The sequence below is a fragment of the Poecilia reticulata genome, chromosome 13, assembly GCF_904066995.2.
Source record: "Poecilia reticulata chromosome 13, P_reticulata-male-v2, whole genome shotgun sequence".
NCBI classification, from domain to species: Eukaryota; Metazoa; Chordata; class Actinopteri; order Cyprinodontiformes; family Poeciliidae; genus Poecilia; species Poecilia reticulata.
In genome coordinates this window covers 8,170,606-8,193,639 of record NC_088842.1, presented here as the reverse complement: position 1 = coordinate 8,193,639, position 23,034 = coordinate 8,170,606, and the positions used below count along the sequence as shown (strand labels likewise).

The 23,034-nt window shown below is 39.1% G+C and overlaps 1 protein-coding gene across 6 annotated transcripts in view; it reads left to right on the top strand.

Moving 5' to 3' along the window:
• Positions 1-2,403: 2,403 nt before the first annotated feature.
• The window catches only part of igsf9ba (immunoglobulin superfamily, member 9Ba), a 92,278-nt gene continuing 71,647 nt past the window's right edge, over positions 2,404-23,034 (top strand). For all 6 annotated transcript variants that reach the window (XM_081614329.1, XM_081614327.1, XM_081614328.1 and 3 more), the window contains exon 1: positions 2,404-2,764. In XM_081614329.1, the coding sequence (XP_081470455.1) occupies positions 2,701-2,764 (64 nt within the window). In that variant the 5' untranslated portion in view covers positions 2,404-2,700. The remainder of the gene's footprint in view (positions 2,765-23,034) is intronic.

Here is a 23,034-nt window from a genome sequence, read left to right as displayed (position 1 = left end):
GGGTGGGGGGGGAATTACTTGGTGACAGTTTTAACAAATATCTAAAACGAAATTGTTAAAAATATATTGTTTTTTTAAAGTTTTAAGATACTTTTATTCATACAAGCTTTTAAGTAACTGCTCTACTTTTGTTTTTATTAGCTGTTCTTACCGTCTTTGCTTTTCATTATGCTTATATCTGTATTTATGTATAGAACTTTGCAATTTTATCTGTGGAAGATGCGATATAAGTAAAGTGTTCTTACTCATCATAGGAGAGAGAATACAAGGGGGAAAAATGAACAACATATCTGATGGTTTTATGTGTAAACTTCAGATTTATGTAGACTCTAAGTGTATTACTATCAAGTGGATATGTAAAAGCATCTTTAAAATCAAAAAAGTGCAGTAAAGTCAATGATCCATAAAAAAAAAAAATTAATCTGACTTAAAAATACATGTTTTGACATTTTGTGAGTGACCACAGAGTTCACCTATCTCAAGTCTTTCTGTGGGAACCATTAAAACAGCACTTTTTTTTAAAAAGAAATTCAAACCACAGCAAATTTTCCAAAAAGTCTTACAAAATGTCATATTCTGTCATTGCCCCCGTTTTACAGAAACAGTATTTACAGAAACAAACTCAATTTTTACAGTAACAAATTACAAAAATTCAATCACTGAAAACACACAAAACCCCGACAAAGTTAATCAACCTAAAAAATAAATAAGCAAACAAGTAGCCAGTAACTAAACATCACATTTGATTGTTTTTCTTTATGTTTTATTTTCTGTAAAGTTAATAATTATCTTTCAATTATGCTTTTTGTTTTTTATTTTTTTTACAAATGTGCACGTACTTTATGAACCAGCTCTTGTTTTCTGTTTAGGACGGTTATTTTTTGAAAATAAATTTAAATAAATACTATTCTCTATTATTCTCTGTTATGTGACATCCGTGCATCTTCAAAATAAATCATATTCTGTAAATATTATAATTCTTATGATTGTTTTAAAGCTCTTGAGGATGCATATGGAAATCACAAACGTCAACAAAAAGCCCGGCAGCCTACTTAACGTGCCTCTCCTATGTTTAATTCACAGACGGAGCCAATAATGAAGATTGAGTGGTTAAAGGTTAACGGGTTCACTAAATCTCGGCTAAAGCTCTGCATATGATGGATTATAGCGACTCTGACAGTTTCACGCATCTGGAAATGTTTCCTTATGATGCGATTTTATCACAGAAATAGAAAGAGAGATAGAGAGAGAGAGAAATAAATGAGAATTTTTGTATGTATTTATTTATTTTTAAAGGCTCATTTTTTAGATTCCCTTTGATTTCAGACGGAAAGATTATCTCCAAAATGAAAAAAAAAGATGGGAGGGAGGGGGATGGCAGACAGACATATGGAGTCCAAAAAAAAAAGACAAGTTATATTTAAATGCTGGCAAAATAAACCCTCCTACTTAACCTACATCCGCAAAAAAAAAAAGACAAATCACCTGCACGGTTTTTGTTTTAGTTACGGCAGCAGGCGGCCCCCTAAACGGTGTGAGATCTGAGCAGCCGGAGGCGCATGGGTCCTCGGTGGGCATGCAGGAAGAAAGAAATCGGAGGCAGCCGTATCAGCCCGACCATGTCTGCGCAGTGGGGCCGTCGAGGGAAAAGAATACAAGGAAAACCATATTGCATGTGTCGCCACACCCATCACACGCAGCCAGACGTGGAGGGGGAGCGGAAAAAAAAAAAAAAAAAAATATATATATATATATATATATATATATATATATATATATATATATATATATATATATATATATATATATATATATATATGTGTGTGTGTAAAATTAAAATAGAAAAATAAAAACATTGTTCTATCGGCGACATGACACTATAGTGGAAGGCTGCGGATGAGTCACCATCATCATCCTCATCCTCATCATCAGCAGCACCAACATCAGCATCCTTCCATCACTGGTCCAGCAAAGGCTGAGAGAAAAAAAAAAAAAGAAACGAAAAAAAAAGAAGAAGCGTTGACATGCTGATGATGCTGTGGCGCACGTGGGGGCCCCGTTTTAAAGGAGCGGTATTTACAGATGTTGCACGCTGGCAATGCGCATGATACTGCGGCTCCCGCTTTTACACTACGGCACGCTCCAACTCACCTTGAATCGGAACGCTCCTCCGGGTTCGTCATGCGGGGTGGGGGGAGGAAAAGAGGAGCGGAGGGGGGTGGCTAGCGAGGTAGGGTGCGGAGAGTGCGGGGACAGCCAATACACGCCCCAAAGCCTCAATCGGCAACCAATCCGGTGGCGGAAGAGGCGGACCTGTTGGCTTTTTGCATTCTCACACTTGGTTTCACTATGCGCTCGTAAAAGAGAGAGAGAAGAAGGAAGGAGAGAGAGAGAGAGTAGGGAGAGGAGGAGAGAGGGAGGAAAAGGGAAAGAAAAAAACGGAAAACGGCTCCGTGTCTACTACAAACGCGGCGGTGCAGGTGCTCTGTCTCTTCGGGAGAGGATGCGGATGGAAGGACGGGGGAGGGAAGAAGAAGAAGAAGAAGGGATGAAGGCAAAGCAGCGCCGCGGGGAGAGAGACTGAGAGACGTGAAATGAAAAAGAGGCTTGCGCCGAAGAGTCCGAGAGGTGCAAGGTCGAATATGAGAAATTGGTCGAACGGGGCACTTTGCGTGGTAATAGCTGGTCGGCAATAGTACTATGATTTGGTATGTGGCCACTCTGATAGCAAGTGTATTCAGCACCAGAGGAACGGCCGCTCAAGGTGAGTTGAAGTGCGATATATTTTCTCTTCAAGCCGCGCGTGCATGACATTCCCCCCTCTTTACCCCCCCCCATTTTTTTATTTTTTTTGGTGGAAATTATTATTACTCTTTCCTCCCATGTGTCCGATAATGGGAGCTGCGGCGGCGTCTCGTTCACCTCCCATTAAAGTTCGGCGTACCACCGCGCGGCTCCTCACAGCAGCTGCATATTGCAACCATTATAGATCATAACAAAAGCTCGCCTGACTGATACGGCTGTTATGTTAGGCCGGTGTGCGTGAATGTGTCTGGTGTGTGCGTATGCGTGAGTGTGTGTACGAGACGCATTTGTGCAGCCTAGAGGGTAACGAATCTGCCGCCGCTGAAGGGGAAATGTGTGCATTTGTATTATAGCCGAGCAGTCCCATTTGAGTTCTCCAGAGAGGGGTGTGACCACCGGTCTCAGCCCTCCAGATGGGAGAAAAAAAAGAAAAAAGTAGCTAAATAATGCATCACGTGTCAGACGAAATGCATTCTTGAATTTGATAGAGCTCACTGCCGCATGCACGGAACCGAAATGCAGGATTTCACACTATAAAAGAGCAGGAGGAGGAAGGAAGGAGGAGGAGGAGGAGGAGAAGGATGGGGTGGTGGTGGGGGAGTGGGGGGGGTCAGAGTGTGGCGTGCGTGATGCACCACCGCATGCTCGGCCTCTGTGCTGATCTAAGAGCTTCAGTGAAATACTCACATTGCTGCACAAACCCCTGTGCAAAAAAAAAAAAAAAAAGAAAAGAGAAAAACTGCACAGTGTCCATTTTGCTCAGATTTGCCTCAGATCTGCTCTCGTGTTGACCCATGTACTTACTTAACCTTGCTTTTCCACTGGCGCCCAGATGAGGGAGACATGTGCCCAGTCTGTCGCCTGGTAACCGATCCCAATGACCCCCACACACACACACACACACACACGCACGCACGCACACACACACACACACACACACGCACGCACGCACACACACACACACACACACACACACACACACACACACACACACACGCACCCCCCCTACCCCCCCACCCCCCCCCACACACACACACACACCCCCCCACCACACACACACGCACGCACACACACATACACACGCTGTACCCAGTCAAAGCTGCACTTGCTTACAGGTGTTGGCTGCTGTGCTGGGATACTAGCCAGAGGAGTTAGAAGCGGGGTAAAAAATAAATAAATAAAACAGTATCTCTGGTGACGCTTTAAGGCAAAAATGTCAATCCTGGATTACATTTAAGAAAGTGGGTGCAAAGAAGTGACCAATCACAGCGTCTTACAGTGACATCTTGTTGTTTCAGTTGGATTCTATGTGTCGAAATAGTGCGTCACAGGAGGGAAACCATTTACAATTTCAAGCATAAATCCAAAAACTGGTGTCTGTTTGTGATCCGCCCTGAGTTGTTGTGGAACCACTATGAAACGTTTGTCTCTGCGAAGCGGTTTAAACTCGGTTGGATTAGCATGAAGCTACCGCGGACATCATTCGGATCTTCTTAACTAGATTAAGATCTTGGATTCAAGATAGCGTCCTTCTGAGGATATTATTCTTTTAGGAGTCCTTCCAGGGTTAGCTTATATTTCCATCCTTCTGTTAACTCCAATGATGCCACCAATACCAGGTTTCATAACGGGAATGGTGTGTCATTATGCCCACAAGCTTCCATCTTGGTTTCATTTGACCACCAGGCTAGCTTCTTATACCTGCTTGTTGTGCCCACAATGAGTTGCTTTTGGCAACAGTGGCTAATAGTTGTCCTGTGATCTGTAATATTTTTTCTTTTTGCTTGGTTTTGCTTGGTTTTGCTTGGTTTCCATGCTGCATCCACTCTCAGGTTTAATTGCGGCCAGATTGTTTTCTAAGCAGGTGGCTTCAGAAGGCAACGGCTGGTACTGGATTTTACTTATAGGTATCACAGTAATAGGAGTAGAGATGTTGGTTTTTCCACATAAAATGTGAAAACATAAAATCTTACCAAGTACCGGTATTTTCGTCTAGTTTCTTGTGCAAATACCTTAAGACGCTTGAAGTAAGACAAAACTAACTTTTACGTAGCTTTTTAGCAAGATATATGAGCTTGTTTTCAACCCAAGTCTTGAATATTGATAAAAACTAGTTCCACTGGCAGATTTTTTATGACAAATGAAAAAGAATTTAAAAAAATCCACCAGTGGAACTAGTTTTTTTCCCCCTCAATATTCAAGAATTACTGACATAAAACAATGTCTTATTTCAAGAGTACTAAGATATTTTCACTAGAAAGTAGACAAAACACATACTCTATATAAATATAAAAATATAAACAATATAAATAATTAGACACGAAGATAATTTAAGAAGAGTTGGGTCATTTACTGTATAAAATATTAAAATTTTGATATAAGCAACCAGGAACAACCTGCATGAGCATTGGAAAATTTTAGGCTGAAAATATAAAATCTTATTTGTAAACAGTTCTAGGGGCTGCAGTTAATACCAAATTAGTTAATCCTATTATAAAAGACAAAATATTTACATCAATTTGTTTATCTCACTTTTGGAATGGAAGTCAGTGAGTCTCAAAAACTCCTCGAGTTTTTTTTTTTCTTCCTTTGACCAGTTTTTCATTTATACAGTCACTTTACCTCTCAGAATCATTTACATTTTCTAGGCTATTTATTCATTTTGACTGTGTGAACAGAAGTTTTTTGTTCTCCATGTTGCTGTTAGATTTTCAGATCTGAATTTGCTCCATAACAGGAAGAAAAAAACAGAAAAGAAGGAAAGTGGGATCAGGGCGGCTCAGCTCAGTTGAAACTTGGCTGCTTTGTGTGGAGTGGTATTTCGCTTGGTGTGCACTTTGCTCTGTGTCAGGCATAAACAAAGGATCAGGAGATCTACAAATAGATGTTCTTTCTCCCGAAAATAACAGCTGAATCTGGCTCAAACGCTCTGAAACAGCGTGACGTTGTTTGCGTAGATGATATTAATGCATAAACGTATGCTGTAGTGTATTTGTAGAAGTTGGATTTTCTGTCGTTTCACTTAAGAAACAGTGAATGCATGAGAGTTTTAGTAATGATTTCTGTCTTATCTATTACGACATAATATTCTAGATTTTCTGGGATTTCTTCAATAATTAAATGATAAATTCATTCAGTTCATTTACTTTACCTTTGCCTGTGCATCAAGCTATATGTTTCTTACTTTTCTCTCTTTCTCTATAACCAAAGTGTTTGCCAAAAAAGGAGTAAGTTTCCATTTTGTGTCATTTAACAAACAGGGGAAAAAACACCAGATTTTTTGACGTTTGACCTGCTAATAAAAACTTATTTAACTGGTTCATGTTTAATCTGGTTTTTACTGTTCTTGACCAAAGTTTCACTGTATTTGCAGGTTTACTGGGTGCCAGCATATTCACTGTCCTTGATAGTTTTAGTTCATTTTAACATCTAAAGAACCTTCTCAGACTATTATGCTTTAAGTGTAAGTTAAGTTAAATATGAAGTCAATTTTAACATAGGTCACTTGTCTTCAACTTCTTCTTACGTTCTACAGTAAGCTTAAGTTTTTATCCAAATTTTAAAAGACCAATGTTTTAAGCAAAAGATACTTAAATACGAGCTTTACAGTGAAGACGGAGCTGGATTTGGACAACATATCAACTTTTTGGATTTTAGCTACTTAAGTATTGAATTTTGAGCAAAGTATTATGAGATGTTTTGCTAGTTTGCAGGGAAGGGGATCAATTATTTTCAACTGTGCTGATTGCATCACGAGTAGAGGTGCACCCAGCATGGTTTTGTTGGCAGATTTCCCTATCCAGATTATATTCGTCTACACATATTATGTCACCCTAAACCTAACACTGATCACTCCTATGAACATTTTCTGAGGGCGCCATTTGAGCCTGTAGCCATACTGGAGATGTTTTGTTTTTTTAACTCATTTGATTTCTATTCAGCCCTGACCTGCTTAGAATTGTGCAGTAGAGGTGGAGCTATCAATCCAAAGTATCAATAATATCGATACCAAGTTGGTATCGTTATCAGATTGATACTAGTGTGGCAAGATTGATACTTTGCTTTCAAATTTCCTCCTGAAACCTTTATTTTTGTATCCTAGTTTTTTAAATTGACCTCCAAAAGATTTTGTTTCTATTTGCTCCCAAATGATAATATTTTTTACACTTTTGTTTATTTAGGAAAAATGCACACAAATCATGTTGAAATGTTGTTAAAGTATCTTGTGGATCCCTGTAAACTTTGTCCAAATTCTGTTGTGGGCATGAACAAAAATAACTCACAGGAAAACCACAAAAACACACGAATGCCAAAAGTTTGATTATTTATCAAGCTTAAAAAGTATCGGTATCAGTATCGCTGATCTATATCAAAATATGCAGTATCACACTCCGTTATTGGGCAGGATGAAAGATAGAAAAGTAGACAGACAACTGTCACAATAGCTTTTGCATTTATAAAACCTAAAATCTTTTTCTGAAACTCGACTAATGAAAACTTATTAGTATTTCTTCTGAGACAGAAGCAGGCACATCCCAAGAAACTGCAGCAGGTTTAAACTTCTACACTAATTCAAGCTGTTTCAGGAACTCCACTGTTAGTCGTGTCGATATGCAGACAGTGATGTATATAGCTCGGGTTTGAGCCGCCACTTCCAGTAAATGCACATTCAAAGACTTTGTTTTATGCCAAGTGCCCATCAGGGAAGAAACATATGCTAAGAGAGACCCAGGGTTAGCCCAACAAAGGCAGCAGTGATTTGGCAGCAGATCGAGGTGAAGCAGGACGGACGCCAACGGTAGTATAGAGGTAATTAAACGTCATCGACAAGTGGAATATTTGAAGTATTTCTGCTCAGTCACCAACGTCTGACGGGTTCTTTCACTCACCGTCGCTGCGAGATTTCATGTTTTTTAAGCACACATCAAGTTAGCTTCGTTTTTTTTTTCTTAAGAACTGTGTTTTTAGAGTGTCAAATGACCTCGGTTGACTTTTTTTTGTCGCTTCTTCTAAGCACGGCCTATATTTTTATCTGTTGTGATCAGCCAAATTATTGTCAAGAGCTTTCACCTCGTCTACAGGCGACATTGTTTTGGTTGCGTTTACCCACAATGCCCTGCATCGTGTTGTGATTCTCGCGTTTGTTTGACTTGAGGAAGACCAAGCCACATGTTTTTAAGTGGAGATAAAGAGAAAGTAAGAGAGAAACAAAAGAACCAGAAGAACCGAGGCATGATCTAATGTTGAAGTTCTTCGGGATTTGTAACTTTTAATGATATCCAGAAGATACAGATCTGATGTCCGCAGGTCTTTACCGGTCTGCTTTTGTTTGATGACTGCGTTACTGTTTCAGATGTAAAACAGGAATTTGGACTGTGCTCGGGAAATTTCATTTTAAAGTTGTCACTGTTTTTATGGCTTACAAGGATATCATTTCTTTCAAACGATTTTATAGTTTTGGGGCTTTAGTATACTTCTTATGAAATCAAGATAGTATTTCAAGCAGAAATTTTGTCCTGACATTTTTCTTGAATGAACTCTTTTTTTTCTTCTTTTCGCTCAGTTATCTTTGTCAGTTTTGTGATGTTGACTTCATTTTCTGTTTTGCTTTTTTTAATTTAAAGATAGCCATTCAACTAGCAATAAGGTCATTTTTACAGTTTTGAAACACATTGATTCCCAGCTTTGGAAGTCAGTTGTCATGGACAGTTTTTAAATGCTGGAGTGTGACTTTAATTTTTCACCTGAACTTTTACTTGTCTTGATTTGTTTTTACACTCAACAAAAAGCTATTTTATTTATGCATTTATTTATTTACAAACACTAAAAACAGAGCTGTGCAACTCAGCATAGGCTTTTCTGAGACTTCACAGTTGCAGAGGTTTTAATTTTCCTGTATTACGGCATTAAGTAATAATTGTATTATATGAATTCATACCCTTTAAAAATCGTGGTGTGGGTGTGCTGTGGTGGCGCAGGGGTTAAGCACAACCCATGTATGGAGGCCTTAGTCCTTGAAGCAGCTGTCGCAGATTCTTTTAAAACAAAAAGTGGTGTACCTTAAGATATGTATAACATACTATATGAATCTTTATTTCCTTTTAAAAAGATGCAATATAGTGGGCATTTAAAAATAATGACAGGATAAACATTTATTTCAAACTGAAATAGTTTGAAATTCTTTAAATATGCCAGATTTAATTTAATTAAAATGTTTTTTACTTTTTGTGTTCATCCCAAAATACAATCATGAGTGTGTTCCGAAATGATCTTATGTTTTCCAACCAGTTTCTCAGACATGTACCCAAGCATTCCCTCTCAAATTCTCTATGCTCTTTTTTTTTCATTTATTTATTTTTTTATCTCGCTATGCTTTATTTTATCACGATCGTGAGAGTAAAGCTTAGTAATGAGCTTAGGAGAAAGGCAGTGCTCAAGCTGCGGATGGCAGACTCTCAGTGCTGGGCATCTGCCAGCTCTCTCTGGCAGTGCCCCCCTTTACCTCTTCCTCCCTCCCCCCACCTCCCCTCTCTGCCTTCCTCTTCCTCAGCCAGTCCGGTCCCGGTGGAGTCCTCTTTGCAAACAGAGCCTGCAGCATTCTGGGAAAGCCACATTTTCAGATCATGTGGTTCTGGTTAGACGGACTAACTCGAAATCCTCTTCAGTCACAGCGTATGTAGCTGGACACAAGTTGTAATGTGTCCTACATTGTAGATTTTATGATGGGCACTATATATATATATATATATATATATATATATATATATATATATATATATATATATATATATATATATATATATATATATATATATATATATATATACCCATAAAAGAATTGAATGTGATTTCCATCAATTTCCATCAATTTCTTTAAAACAGAAGTAACAATTACTCCTACTGCAAACACTACGTAGATTTTGATTGTTTACATTTGTCATGTGGCAAAAAATATAAACATTTGCTAAATTTAGCATTTTTTTAAGTTAGCATCCTTACTGTGCCGTCTTTTTGCTACTTGTTTTAGGACAGTGTTAGAACGTGGGGGCTCTCCTTCATTTCAGCACCGCAGCTGTTTCTGTTTTATGTTATGTAAAAGTGCTGTGATTCTGTTTCAGTCATAAATGATATTATAAACTAAATCTCCATAAATCATTTCGGTAATTTTTCTACACGTTTAAAGTGACATATATCCTCTGAATATGTTTTAATTTGAATAAAATGCAATACCTTGCATCTGAAAAAAATTTGGATACTGTAAAAAAAAACTTCAATAATTATATTTCTTTTATTCTTTTCAAACAGTGTAACTCACAGATTCAATAAACATCCAGTAATATTCTTCTAATTTTAATAGTTTTTTGGCTCATAGGTAATGAAAACCCAAAACTCTGTGCCTCAGAAAAAAAACAGAATATCACTGAACAGCTCCCTCGCTAAAGTGAAGCACTCACTTACAGGAGCTAACAGGAGCTTTTGCTCTGTTATGCTTTAATTTGAAGACTATTTTGAGGCCAACTTCCTGAGGGCTGGCTTTGGCTAATGACTATACCTGGAGGGATTTCCCTGATCGTCCACCTCATGGGGTCAGAGTGAAGCTGAGGGTTAAAGTGGGATGAAACTATTGATTGATTTAATCTTTGTTTGTTGTTTTGCATATAGTCTGTATAAGTTGGTAGTTAGTTGTGTGTGTTAGTCATTCTTTTAGTAATTTGTATAGCTCTATTTGCTTAGAGCAACCCCCCCTCAAATTTAAATAGTGGTATGGTCTTTATCTACTGAAGCAGGATGTAGACTAGTTGGGGAGATTTTTATTTTTTTTTGTAGATGGGTTGTTGATTTAAAGCTGCAGTTCTGCTTGTGTGTTGATGCAGTGATGCTGTGCCAGGATCTGCAACTGGTGAGATGTTTGTAAATTTTTTCAGAAGAAATTCAAATGGAAAAAAAAAACATTCAGAGGTCTAGAAAACTACTGTTGTTGCCCTTTTCCATCCTGTTTCAGGGCTCTGTAACACAAACCTCCGCAGCTGCATAATGCAAATAAAAGCAAAACATTTTAAAGAGAAATGTTTCTTGCACTGAATCATTGGCTGTCCCTCCTGTTTCTAGTATTACTGCATCAATGTGGGGCAGGTGTAATGGGAGCCCAGATTGCTTTGATAGCGACATTCGGGTCATCTGTATTGTTGGGTCTGGTGTCTCACCTTCTTCACAACGCTGTATGGATTCTCTGTGTTGTTCAGGTCAGGCGAGTTTGCTGTCCAGTCGAGCACAGCGCCACTGTGGTCATTAAACTAGCTTTTGGTACCTTTAGCTGGAAAAATGAAATTGTCGTCTCCGTAAAGCTTGTCAGCAGAAGTAAGCGTGAAGTGCTCTAAAACTTCCCGATGGACAGCTACAAGAATGTTGCGCCATTCCACTCTTCATCCTCAGAACGAAAACATGATTTCCAAATTAAAATAGAAACTTTTGTGTTTTGGCAACATTTGTGGCCCTTGCCTAGGATTTGTCTGAAGTGGCTCTTTGTGTGAGGAATCCAGTCTCAGTCCACTCCTTGTAAATTTTGCTCAACAATCTTTCAAGGCTGCTCTTACTGCTGTTGCAACCTTTTTCTGCCACATGTTTTTCCTTTCACTTAACTTTTTATGAACATGCTTAGATGCAGCACTCTGTGAAAAAGCTTCTTTAGTCATCAGCCTTTGTAGCTTACTCTACTTCCCACTCTTGTGGAGGTTGTCAGACTGTCTTCTAGACATGTGTCAAGTCAGCAGTCTTCCTCATGATAGTGTAGCCTACTGACCCAGACTGAGCGACTATTTAAAGGCTCCTGAAACCTTTGCTAGTGTGGTTAGTTAGCTGATTAGTGGCTGACTCCACAAGGTTGTAATTTTTATCTTTATTAGAATAAAATGCCCTGTTAGAAACCCCCAGATTTTGGTGTTTTGAGACACATGAGCTATTTGTATTAGCTTACAGATAATGAAGCTCGTTTAGCTTCATTAAGCAAGCTAAACAAGCTTGCTTAGCTTGTTTCTACAGCAGCTTGTAGCTACAGAAAAGCTACTATTTGACTTTCTGTAAGCTACAGTCAAAATAAAAGCTTGGAGGGTAAAAAAAAGTCCATATATATGTGACAAAAATAATTCATTGTATCTGTAAGGGGAAACTAATTCAAAATGTTCTTCTGTGTTTCACTAGCTTTCAAAACCAAAGAGAAAAATGATTGAGGTCACTTTCTAACTGCCTTTAGCATCCTGTGTTAGCAATTAGCAACAGGACGCGTAGCATTCCTTAAAAAAATGTGTGTGTTTTTTTGATAGACGATATTTGTTGCCCTACTCTTGAGTTTTATAAAAGGTTTCCAACAGTTTCATCACCAGTATGTTCTGTGATAAAGAGAGGCTCAGAGCTCAAAATCAAGATAGAGTAGAGCTAATCTTTGCTACACCGCTTAGCCCAGAGGTTCCCAAACTGTGGGGCGCGCCCCCTAGGGGGGGCGCCGTGCCATTGGAGGGGGGGGCGGCACGGGAAGAAGTCTGGATGAAAAGAAAAAAACAAACATGAACGCTGTAAGCGCTGGGTTTTTACCTTAGAGTGGCCAACTCTCTGTTATTCCTATGTCAATTTGATACAGTAGGTGCTTCCACACTTCCCATATCTTTGTCCTCTGTCACTTTTATCAGCAGTTAAAACTGTTTAATCCGTTATTAACATGTGGTAACCTGTTTTTCCGAGCCGTCTTTAAACGCAACGCCACGATGCTCGCGCTGGGTTTACACCTGTGCGGCAGTGAATGAGACCTGTTGCTGTGCAGAGCTATGCAGGTGTGTTAGAATCATGGCAGCAAACCAGCAAAACACAAAGAACTTTTCACAGTTTTCCCCCCAAACTAACCAACTGAGTTGAGTAAAGCTGTTGGATGAAGGTAAAGTTAGCTAAAAGATGACTAGCTAATATCAATACAGCACCTTAAGCTTAACAAGTAGCCTGTAGGCTACTGATGTTGTCTATGTTTGGCTACGTACATTCATTTTGCCCCCAAAAAAGTCAATCCACCCCCCTCCCTGCCCTCCCCACAAACGTCGTTAAAAAAACAGCTATTTCTAAGCCATAGGGGGGGCCCAGAAAATGTCTGGAAACTACTGGGGGGGCCCAGGAGAAAAAGTTTGGGAACCACTGGCTTAGCCTTTCCCGGTAAGGGCTAAACGTCTTGCTGTCTGATTTGTTTACACGTGTGTTGCCTGGACATGAAAAATAACCTTTATTTCAATATATTGATGGTCTTCTTGGATCTCTCTGCTTCCCTGGACTTTATTTTTTGTTAAACTGATATGGAAAGTAGCTAGCTTTGAGTGTTCTTCACTGAATAGCAATATTGAAGAGTCATTGTTCTCTGTAACCTGATAGTGTTACGTATGGCTCATTCAAAAAAACTGCATTCATTTGTTTATTTATTTTAAAGAGTCTCTGTGTTTTTAATCCTGTTTAAAGATATGCATTTCTAATGCAGCATATCTTTAAAAAAAAAAAATGCTGTTATGGTATAAGGCACAAAGATTAGACTGAAACGTTGTTAAAAAGCAGCCAAAGTCCACTGAAAACGAACCCCAAAGAACCTTTCTGAAGTTTTTCCAAGATATTTTAAAGAAGCAAAAGTAGATTTCAAGCTTTTGTGCACTGCTGTATGTGGGGCAGCTATTATCTGAATGTCTGAGCAGCTGATGAGGAAGCCCTGTGCTGTGTTGACTTTTTCCCTCGCATGATTGTATATGACTCATTGATGCTGAATAAATAGTCTCATAAGAAGCCATAATTAGAGGAGTCGCATGAAAGCACCAATAACCACTGTCATAGCAATATACCTCTTTGTATAATTATTATAAAACACCTCAGCTGAAGCTTTTATAGCTCATCTAAACATCGCTTTGAGGCACAATAAAAATATCTGAATCCAGCTGGGAATGAGGAATTTTTGTGCCTCACAGCAGCGCAGTGTCCAGCGACGTTTTCTGTGCCTTTTGGCAAGCCAAGTTCATTTCACACATCCCTCAATTCTTTGTGCTCTTTTCTTTTTCTTTTTTTTTTCTGCACGTTTAGTTGGGTGTCAGCAAATTCAGCGCACATCCCTGACTGAGCCTCTGCCAGAAAGGGAAACTATCAGATCTATGACACATTTTTACTGCACTAAAGAAGACACAACAGACTCTCTCAGACTGGACTGGAAAATGATATAACAGGATTTCCAGTTCGTTTCCTGTGAAATATTTAGTTCAGTGATGAATCATTGAGCATTGACTCAAAAGTGTGATCTCTTTCAGAAAAAAAACATTGATTAAAATAAAATGTTGGGAAAAAGACAATATAATAAGGTAAACCAGTAGCGTTCAAACCTTTTGAGAGAATGTTTTATTTTTAAATAAAAAAGCCAAAAATTATTTCATAGTTAATACTTCTCTCATCTTCCCTGCAACAAATAAAGCATCTTGCATTTTAATAAAACAAAGTAGAAAAGAATGCAAGTGGCTGACGAACCAGTTTTTTTCCAGCAACAAAAACAAGATCTTTCTTTAAAAACCTTTGCTGTGTTTGGCCAAGTTTAATGAACTTGTGTGCTCAAGTATGTTTTTGGGTAAAATGTCTCTGGGCCTGTTTACTAATCTAAGTTAAAAGGAGGGAGGGAAGGCATTCCTAATAAACAAAACAAAACTTTTTTCTATTTATAAATACATAAGTGTGTCATTCAAAAATCTCATCCATGAAAGAAAATGGTCCCCAGGCTTAAGTTTTATGTGACAGTTGCTAGTGTTGTAGTACTCGAGACCACATTTTGATGGTCTCGTTTCGGACTCGACGCATTTGGTCTGGATCTTGTCTCGATCTCGGGCGTTGAGGACTAGGGATTTTATTTCAAGACCACAACTACAGAAATGTCACTAAATTGCCAGCATATTGTCCAGTTTATTTGCTAAGCTCTTTGTATTCACTGAATGCAAAACATACTGACTAAAATCCAAGCAATAACGTAACTTACTATTTACGTGTTTCTCTTTCCGCTGTCACACTTCGCCTCCCCGTTCACTCCAAGACTTGTGCACTGGTTTTCTCTGAGCTGCAGAAGATGTCTGTCTAATTGTCGGTAATACATATCCTCTCTGCATAAGTCATAAGAAATCCAATGGAAATATGTAAATTAAGCAGCGCTTCGCTTTCACAGACAGTGGGGACTACATCTAACTTTTATCGTCACTTATAAAATAAGCTCAACGACAGGTAAGCTCTGTGGACGTGATGTTAGCAAAGTTAGCTGTACAGAGACAAATTGCATCTGCGATAAAAAAACAAAAAAAAAACTCACTGTACTGAATTATTGTGCAGAGGTGTTGACTGACATGTGGCATATATGGGATAACGCTGTGACTAAAGTCTCCAATACAGTGTTGTGACATTCAGAAATTGTTCAATTCTTCTGAATGGCTCTTAGTCTTTACTATGAATGATAGGACTGGAGGCTCACTGAGAGGCGTTCTTTGTTCTTGTGATGCTCTGCGTACACTGCAGTAGCTATTATTATTTTATTTAATTACTTGATATTTATTTAATTAGCGTAGAACGGAAGAACATGTAAAGCATGCGCATTGCTCTTTGATTGTCACCTGTCATGGTGGCAGCATAACAGCACTGTGTGCTGCCTTGCTTCACGCAGCAGGAGAGAGAGTGAGAACAATCACGGTGAGCGCCTTGTGCTTGGTTACTTTTTGCTTGTTGTTCCTTGGTCAGTGTTCATAGTTGAGTGTTGTTTAATGGTGTTGTTTAATGTTAGAGCTTTGCCTTAACTGCTATGTTTAATGGTGCAGACAGTTGTGGTTTCTGACATGAATGATGGGTAACTGCCCAGGGCGTTATCTTTTTAGGAATAGCAGGAGACCTCTGCGGATTGTGGTACAGAGATGGAAACAAAGCAGAATGAAGAAGAGTTTGAATTGATAATGATATTGGTTAAATTTGTTTCAGCATTAAGTGTTTAATATCTTGGTCTTTTTATGGGAATGTGAATCTTTTAGATCAATTTAAGATGCAATTTTGATCATGTTTCACATTTTATTGTCATGTAGCGCGGTGTGCCGGTCTCGATCTTGTCTCAGTCCCGATACACTCTGGTCTTGGTCTTGACTTTGTCTCAGGTTGGGTGGTCTTGACTACAACATTAATTTGGTATCATAAAAGCAGCAGGAATGTAACTACTTCAATTGTAGATGTGAATATTTAGAAATCTCTGAACTGATTTTTTTTTATGTTCCATGTACTCTGTGTTGCAAACACTTCATGCTTAGGAGGAAAGGGTTTCCCTAATTAGTCAAGAAAAAAGGTTAGTCTTCAATTTAATATAACTTTCTCAGAAATCTGAAGTTCTTCACAGATGTTAGCTGAAATGCTATTGGCAGGAAGTCCAATGACATAAAATCTCTTTTGTGAGGAAGAGCTAGCCAACACCTGACAAAGATACAAAAAAAAAGCATTACAAATTGCTTTGAATGCAAGATAAAAACAGTTGAAGGATTCAAGCACCATAGTTACATTCTTCAGTTCGAGGAAGGCTTTAGAGTAAGTTTTGCCTAAGGGAATAAAAATGCTGTAGTTGAAGCAAGTCCAGCAATATCCTCCATGACCAAGTTGCAGCATATGAAAATGGATTCTGAGGACTTTGGGAAGAAGCCGGTGTGATGAAGACGAGCTCTATCCAGTTGTTTTTGGAGACAGGAAGTGACATAAATAATAAGGTAGTTTTCCGAGTAAGACCTTCATATATGAATGCAAGCCTGTGGTGTTTCCTCCTCACACCCAGGGGAGGCTATGCTGGAAGGGGATAGCTACCACTGTGATATACAGCGTTGTGAAATTTAATTTAGTGCATCTTTCAAAAATGTTTCTAATTTAATTTCATTTGTGTATAACAGACGTATCAGATTTAAATTGAGTCTGTGTAGCTTTACGGAGAGCGTCTTTTCTGGAAGATAAAAGAAAGCAAGCTACAGTGAGAAATTGACTTTATCTATTAATGATTGCAGTCATTACCTATGAAAAGATGCGACAACGTCCCTTTTTTCCCTTCAACTTTACTGGCAAGTATTAACATGCAAGCTAACCGAGACGTACCGGTCCACACACACGCGCGGCGCTGAGTCCATTCTCTGATGTGACCTTCAGCATATGCAGGCTGGCATTCAATTACCGCCCTGTCAGTGGCCCATCCAGCCCAGTGGCTGCACGTCCTTGAGACTCTCTCTGCAGCCTCCGTCCAGTCTATATTCTATTACATCCTCTACATCAGGAGCTCTGTCCGGCACAGAGCTTCTCTCAAATCCTCATTGCTACAAAAAGGGGGAGTTGCACGTAATCGCGCGGCATTCATGGTTTTGATGTATTCCCTATAAAGTCTGTGGTTGCAGGGGGAAAATGGAGATTCATGTTCATGCTCCGAATTATACCCAGGCTTGAGCTAAATATTAGATTTTAGTTTCACTCTGTGAAATATCGTTTGGATGGGAGAAAAAAAAGTTTAGGGGGCTTGGATCAGAAAATCCAGCATGGGCTCATCTGTAATTGCCTTGCTGAGCTTCCTCGGTTTTCATATGATTTCTGGTATTAGAGCTTGTTTTTAGGTTAGTTTTAGCTGTTATGCTTAGCTATGTTAAAACTGCAGTGGGAGGTTTTTCTAAATTTATTCAGTTTAAAGCAGGGAAGTGTGCTGTTTAAGCTAAGAGAAGTTTAAGATTGTTTTTAGCCTTTTTCGGTGTTAGAAGAACACAGAGGTGACACATTTTTAATCAGTTCAATTTTGATACATGAGCTTTAGGTTTAAACTACTAAGCAGAAGCAAAATATTACAAAATTTTTTGTCATACATCAGAACTGTAAACAAGACATATCACAATCTGACAGATTTGGAGAATGTTTGGAAGATAGAGTGACAATGCTAAATGCCATTGTCCCTTTGCAACATCACCTAATCACGCTGAGGCGCCAAGATGGACATCCGAAGTGAGAGACGGGAGTATTGCAATTATTTTCCCCAAGTTGTTTTTGCTAGTAAAGCCGTGGCTTCTATTTGTTCAAGTTGAACTAATTTGACTGTGGAAGAAGCACAGCTAGCTGGGACTCATAGATGGTGGCATTTACAAAAGTTGTAAATCTCTAGCTTAGAAAATAGCTAGCTTAAAAACCCACCCACACCTCTTCCAGTATAACCATGGCTTCTACTTGTTCAAGTTGATCTAATTTGTCTATGGAAGTAATACAGCTAGTCGGGGCTCATAGCGGGATTTACAAAAGTTTGAAATAACTAGCTTAGAAACCGACCCATACCTTCTCCCTCTTGACGTATTTGTTGATTTAATCCAATTGACGACTTTGCCTGAATTGTCACCATGTCATAAACGGCATTTTTCATTATACCTGAGGAATGTTAAGAGTACTAAAATCTAGAAGCTAGCCAGTTTTTTCGTACATGCTGGGCTACAGAATGATGGGGGATTTTCTCCATGGTTACTAATGATTAGACACATACCGTCCTTCACCATAATGCAATATTTGACTGTGTCTTACTAAATTTACTTATTAATGAAGCAAATGAATGTTAACCTTACCTTGTCAAAAGTGTTCGCTTCAAATCTGCAAGTGCACCAAGGCTCCCAGTTCTTAAGATTGACGGCTGCTATCCATCATCCCATTCTTTCCTCATCAAAAGGTATATGATAAAATGACAGTGATAGTTAAACAATGTTTCACACTAGCTCTGCATACAGACCCCCTCACCTGTTAACTCATGTTAACTTGATCAGAGTACGCGTTTTCTTTTCCACAGTTAGTCTGAAACTGATGGTTAAGGTACGTGAATCTTTTATAATACAGTGTGTATGGAAATTCCCCTGATCGGTGTATTGCCCAATGCAGTAGCACCGAAAGTATGTACAACTCTTTGTCAGCATTTTACCTACCAGAGTGTTGAGACATCTTAAAAGCCTCATGAGTTAAAGCCAAAGGTCTAACCAAATGCTTAATGTTATAAAAACAAGCTGTTTTAAACCCCTTACATCAGGGGTGTCCAAAATCGGTCCTCGAGGGCCGGCGTCCTGCACGTTTTAGTTCTCTCCCTGGTGGTAGTAACAACCTTTTCAGCAGGTCAATGTTCCTCTTAGGCCTTCTAAAGAGCCATCATTTGATCCAGGTGTGTTAAACCAGGGAGAGAACTAAAACATGCAGGATGCCGGTCCTCAAGGACCGACTTTGGACACCCCTGCCTTACATGCATGCTTTTATTTTTGTCTGAGCTGAGCCAAAGTGCTTTCCTAAAGACAAGAGAGGCAAAACCAGTAACATAAACAGAAATTTTTCCATCTCTGCTGGACAAGGCAAACTGCTGCTGGACAGGCTTGTTCTGTCCGACAGGCCTTCGCTACTGTTTCAGACAATTTACAGCTGAAACAATTAATTGAGGAAATAATTAGCCAATTGCTCAATAAAGTAAACAATCCATACTTGAAGCCCAATCAGTCACTGCGATGGACTCGTTGCAGTACTGACCGTTTAACTGCTGCCAAACAGCGAGGTCTTACTCTCTACATGTGTTTTTTTTTTTTTTTTTTTGCTTTTGTACCTGAGCCATTTGCTCTGCCACAGATTTATCTCCGGCTGACTGAAATGTTACCTTTCTCTAATTCACGATCAAAGCTGTAAATCCAGTAAAGCCAGCAGATATATGCATGAAATTTTTGGGGGCTCTGCAGGATTTATTAGGTGTTTGATTTATGCATGTCTTACTCAACAGAATCATGTATTTGGAGAGCATTTGCAACAACTTCAGGTCAGCTCAGGGGCAGTGCCAAAAATTAAAAAACAAATCAAGATGCAACCATCTCTTAAGTGTCTTGATGCCTTTATGTCTTTACTGCTGTTTAATTGTAAAATCTTAGTCATGGATCATTGTTAAACACAAACATATTTCTTACATCTCGGCTCATAAACTCCCCCAGGATTTTCATTCTCCATTAGGGAAATGAAAGGCGGCGACCAATCCGGTGCTTATTGTTGCCTTATGAGGATCTCGTAAAAGGGTCAATGAATTAGTTTGCCTGGGAATATTTCATACTTATGCGAGATGTGTTCTTTCCTTGCCACAAGGACCCAGACGCAGAGCCAACTGGAAACCCAAGCTGGGAAACTAGTGCGACCTGAACCGCCTGCAGAGAAAACAATGGATTTCAGCAGCATGCGCTCTTGTTTCTCAGGGCTTGAGTTTGCATTTCACGTGACTTAACTTACTCAGGCCAATCTGTCCAGTGTGTTGGTGGTCAGCAGTAACAATCAGAAGTAAAGAGGAAAAAATTGTTCATTTCGCAGTTGCATCTTGGTCTACAGGAACTCAAATTTGAAGTTGCAACCATAAACCTTAGTGCATCTTATCATGCTTTTTACTGAATAAACCAACATAACCTGTACATCATCGTGAAATGAAGAAAATCAAAAATGTTTTTACATTTTTTTATAAACAAAAATGTAAAGATTCTCATGTATGTTCAGGCCCCTTTAATCGCATAATCCTAAATATAATAAGGGTAACAAATTTCCTGTGGGAAAAAAATTATGAATTCTAAACAACACAGGACAGATCAAGAAAAAAAAATTAGAGAAACTTAGAATAAGCTGTTGAGAGCTAATAATGAGAATAAATGCTAAAAAACAATAAATGACAATAGCTTGTTGTTTGTAAATTGACTAAGCCACTGACATATCATTAATTAGCATATAAAGCAATGACAATTGACTAATAAATATGATGGTATTAAAACCCTTTTACTAAATTACATAAACCATAAACAAACTTACTTACATACAGTATTTCTCACTGTTTCTTTCTTTACTGTTAAACCAATGCTCACTTGTTTTGGCGTTCAACTTCCTGTTTGCTGACACTTTATTCCATGATTATAATTAACAGCTTCGGTTTTCTTTAGATGCTTCAATCAGCTTTTGTACTTCACCTGACTTTATACCAGCTCTGATACTGAACATGGGTACATTTGAAGCTTGTTCCTGTTGTAACAACTTCCCCACTGAAGGGTATTGTTATGAGAACAACACCCTTCAGTGTAGTGCTGTTATTATGTGTTCACTTATTGGAAAACGCTGGTATTTCTTTTTAGTTTCTGACAAAATATAGCTGATATACCTTTGCCTCTATTGAAATTAGCAATTTCTATGTTTAAGGTGAGCAAACATACTTACGTAAAGAGTAATCTGTAGTTCAATAAGTAATACAAAGGCATTTTATGTGTTTCTTGTTGCTCATATTAAGAGCTTCGACTAGTATCGCACGGCTTTTTTTTAATCGTCAGCAAAGGGGCAAACAGTAAAACAGATTCCAGCACAGAGGCCTGTGACGGGCAGAACACATCTCTGCTTTAAAATGTGCAATTTGATTAAATCTGCTCTGTTTCCGTCCAGAATGTGTGCTGGCTGAAATGAATAAAGTGGATTAACTCTGTCACAGGATAATGCAGATTAAACTGGTAAACACAATCACTAAGTGGTGCATATGGCCTGCAGGGGCGGAGTCAAGGCTTTAATTTTTTTTCAGACGGGGGAACCGGATGAAAATATTTGGGTTTTAATTTCAGTTGGAAAGGCAATACTTCCAGATCACCCCGCGGTTTCTGTTTTAACGCAGCAGGAAAAGGCTGTTTAACATCATTTCAGACGGTAACAGCAGCCCATGCTTGAGCTCATAAAACCTCCATGTCTTGTGGAGACTTTTTTTTTTCTTTTAAGGTAAAAATCTGCCCTGACCATGCAAACGATCCTGCTAATGAAAGCGTTTAAGTTATTCAGCTGGGAACGTCAGCATGTCTCCTGATTTCCCCCAGAGAGATTGTACCCCTCTCCGGACAGGAGGAGGGGTCGGCAGTCAACGCTCGCGCTGACGGCGGAGATGCAGCCGGCTCCCGGGCGCTCGATGATGGAGCGGGGGCGGTGGCTGGAGAAAAATCCATTCCCAGAGTGAGCGTTCTGCTGAGGCAGGTACGCCGACCTTTGAGTCATCTGATAGGTCAACGCTCTGCGGCGCTTGCCAGGACATCGGTGGCGAGGCGCCAGGCTTTGGTGGTGCTAATAGTAAAGCTCGTCTGAGCAGCGGCCAGCTAGGATCAATGGAGCCTCTTGGCAGCTCGTTTATTGTACGGCACGGCCGTGAAATATTCACCAACAGATGCGGGTGACAGATGACGATGCGGGACGGTGGGTGAGGGAAGGCCAGGGTGGAGGGTTTTCCCATGCGCACTGAAAGTATTCAGACGCTACACTAGAGTAACACTGACCCCACGCAAAAAATTATTTATATTTTAGATATTTTAAGTTGTTGATCTAGCGCAGGAAGTATTTACACCCTTAAAAATGTCTTCAGTTTTGACTTATATCCATTTTAATCTCTGAAAAATAACCTCAAAATTTAGAAAAATTTCTTCTTTTAAGTTATGATTTTATGTAATAAAGCTACAGTGTACTTTTATATATTTATATATAAAGAGTTTTTTTTTTATTTGTTAAAGTTGTCATTATGTTGTAACAGTATGATATGAAAGACAATTTAAATAAAAAATATTGATTTCCTCTGCTTTGACCTTGTGGTCCTACTGCCATCTGCAGAAATGTACCGCTCTGTCAGAAACAACCAATCAGAGCCAGGAGGAGGGTCTCAGTGCTGTCAATCATCTTAGTGTATGGTGTTACTCACATTCTCCACCTAGCTGTCTGCTGCACGACAGCTTCTTCTCCACAACAGAGCCTGTTGTGAATGCTAAGGCTAGTTGGCATTATGGTTAATGATGGCGGATAAACGGGTTTTCCTGGAAAGTTCAGTTGTTCCTCCACCACTAGCACACCGAGCAACCCATACACGAGCATGATTGACAGCGCTAAGACACTTCTCCTGGCTCTGACTGCTTGTTTCTGACTGGGAGTGATCTGCAGACTTCTGTGAAAAATCTCGATCTTTTCACAGATTGTGACATACAAACAGTTTTAACAATTATGTAAAAATAATATTTTTGTAAACGTTACATATCTCAGCTTTCAGAGAGAAAAAACTATTCATATCAAACTATCCATGTTTGAAAAAGTGTTTTCTCCCAAAATCTAATAACTGGGAACAACTTCTGCTGTTATATTTCTGTGAAG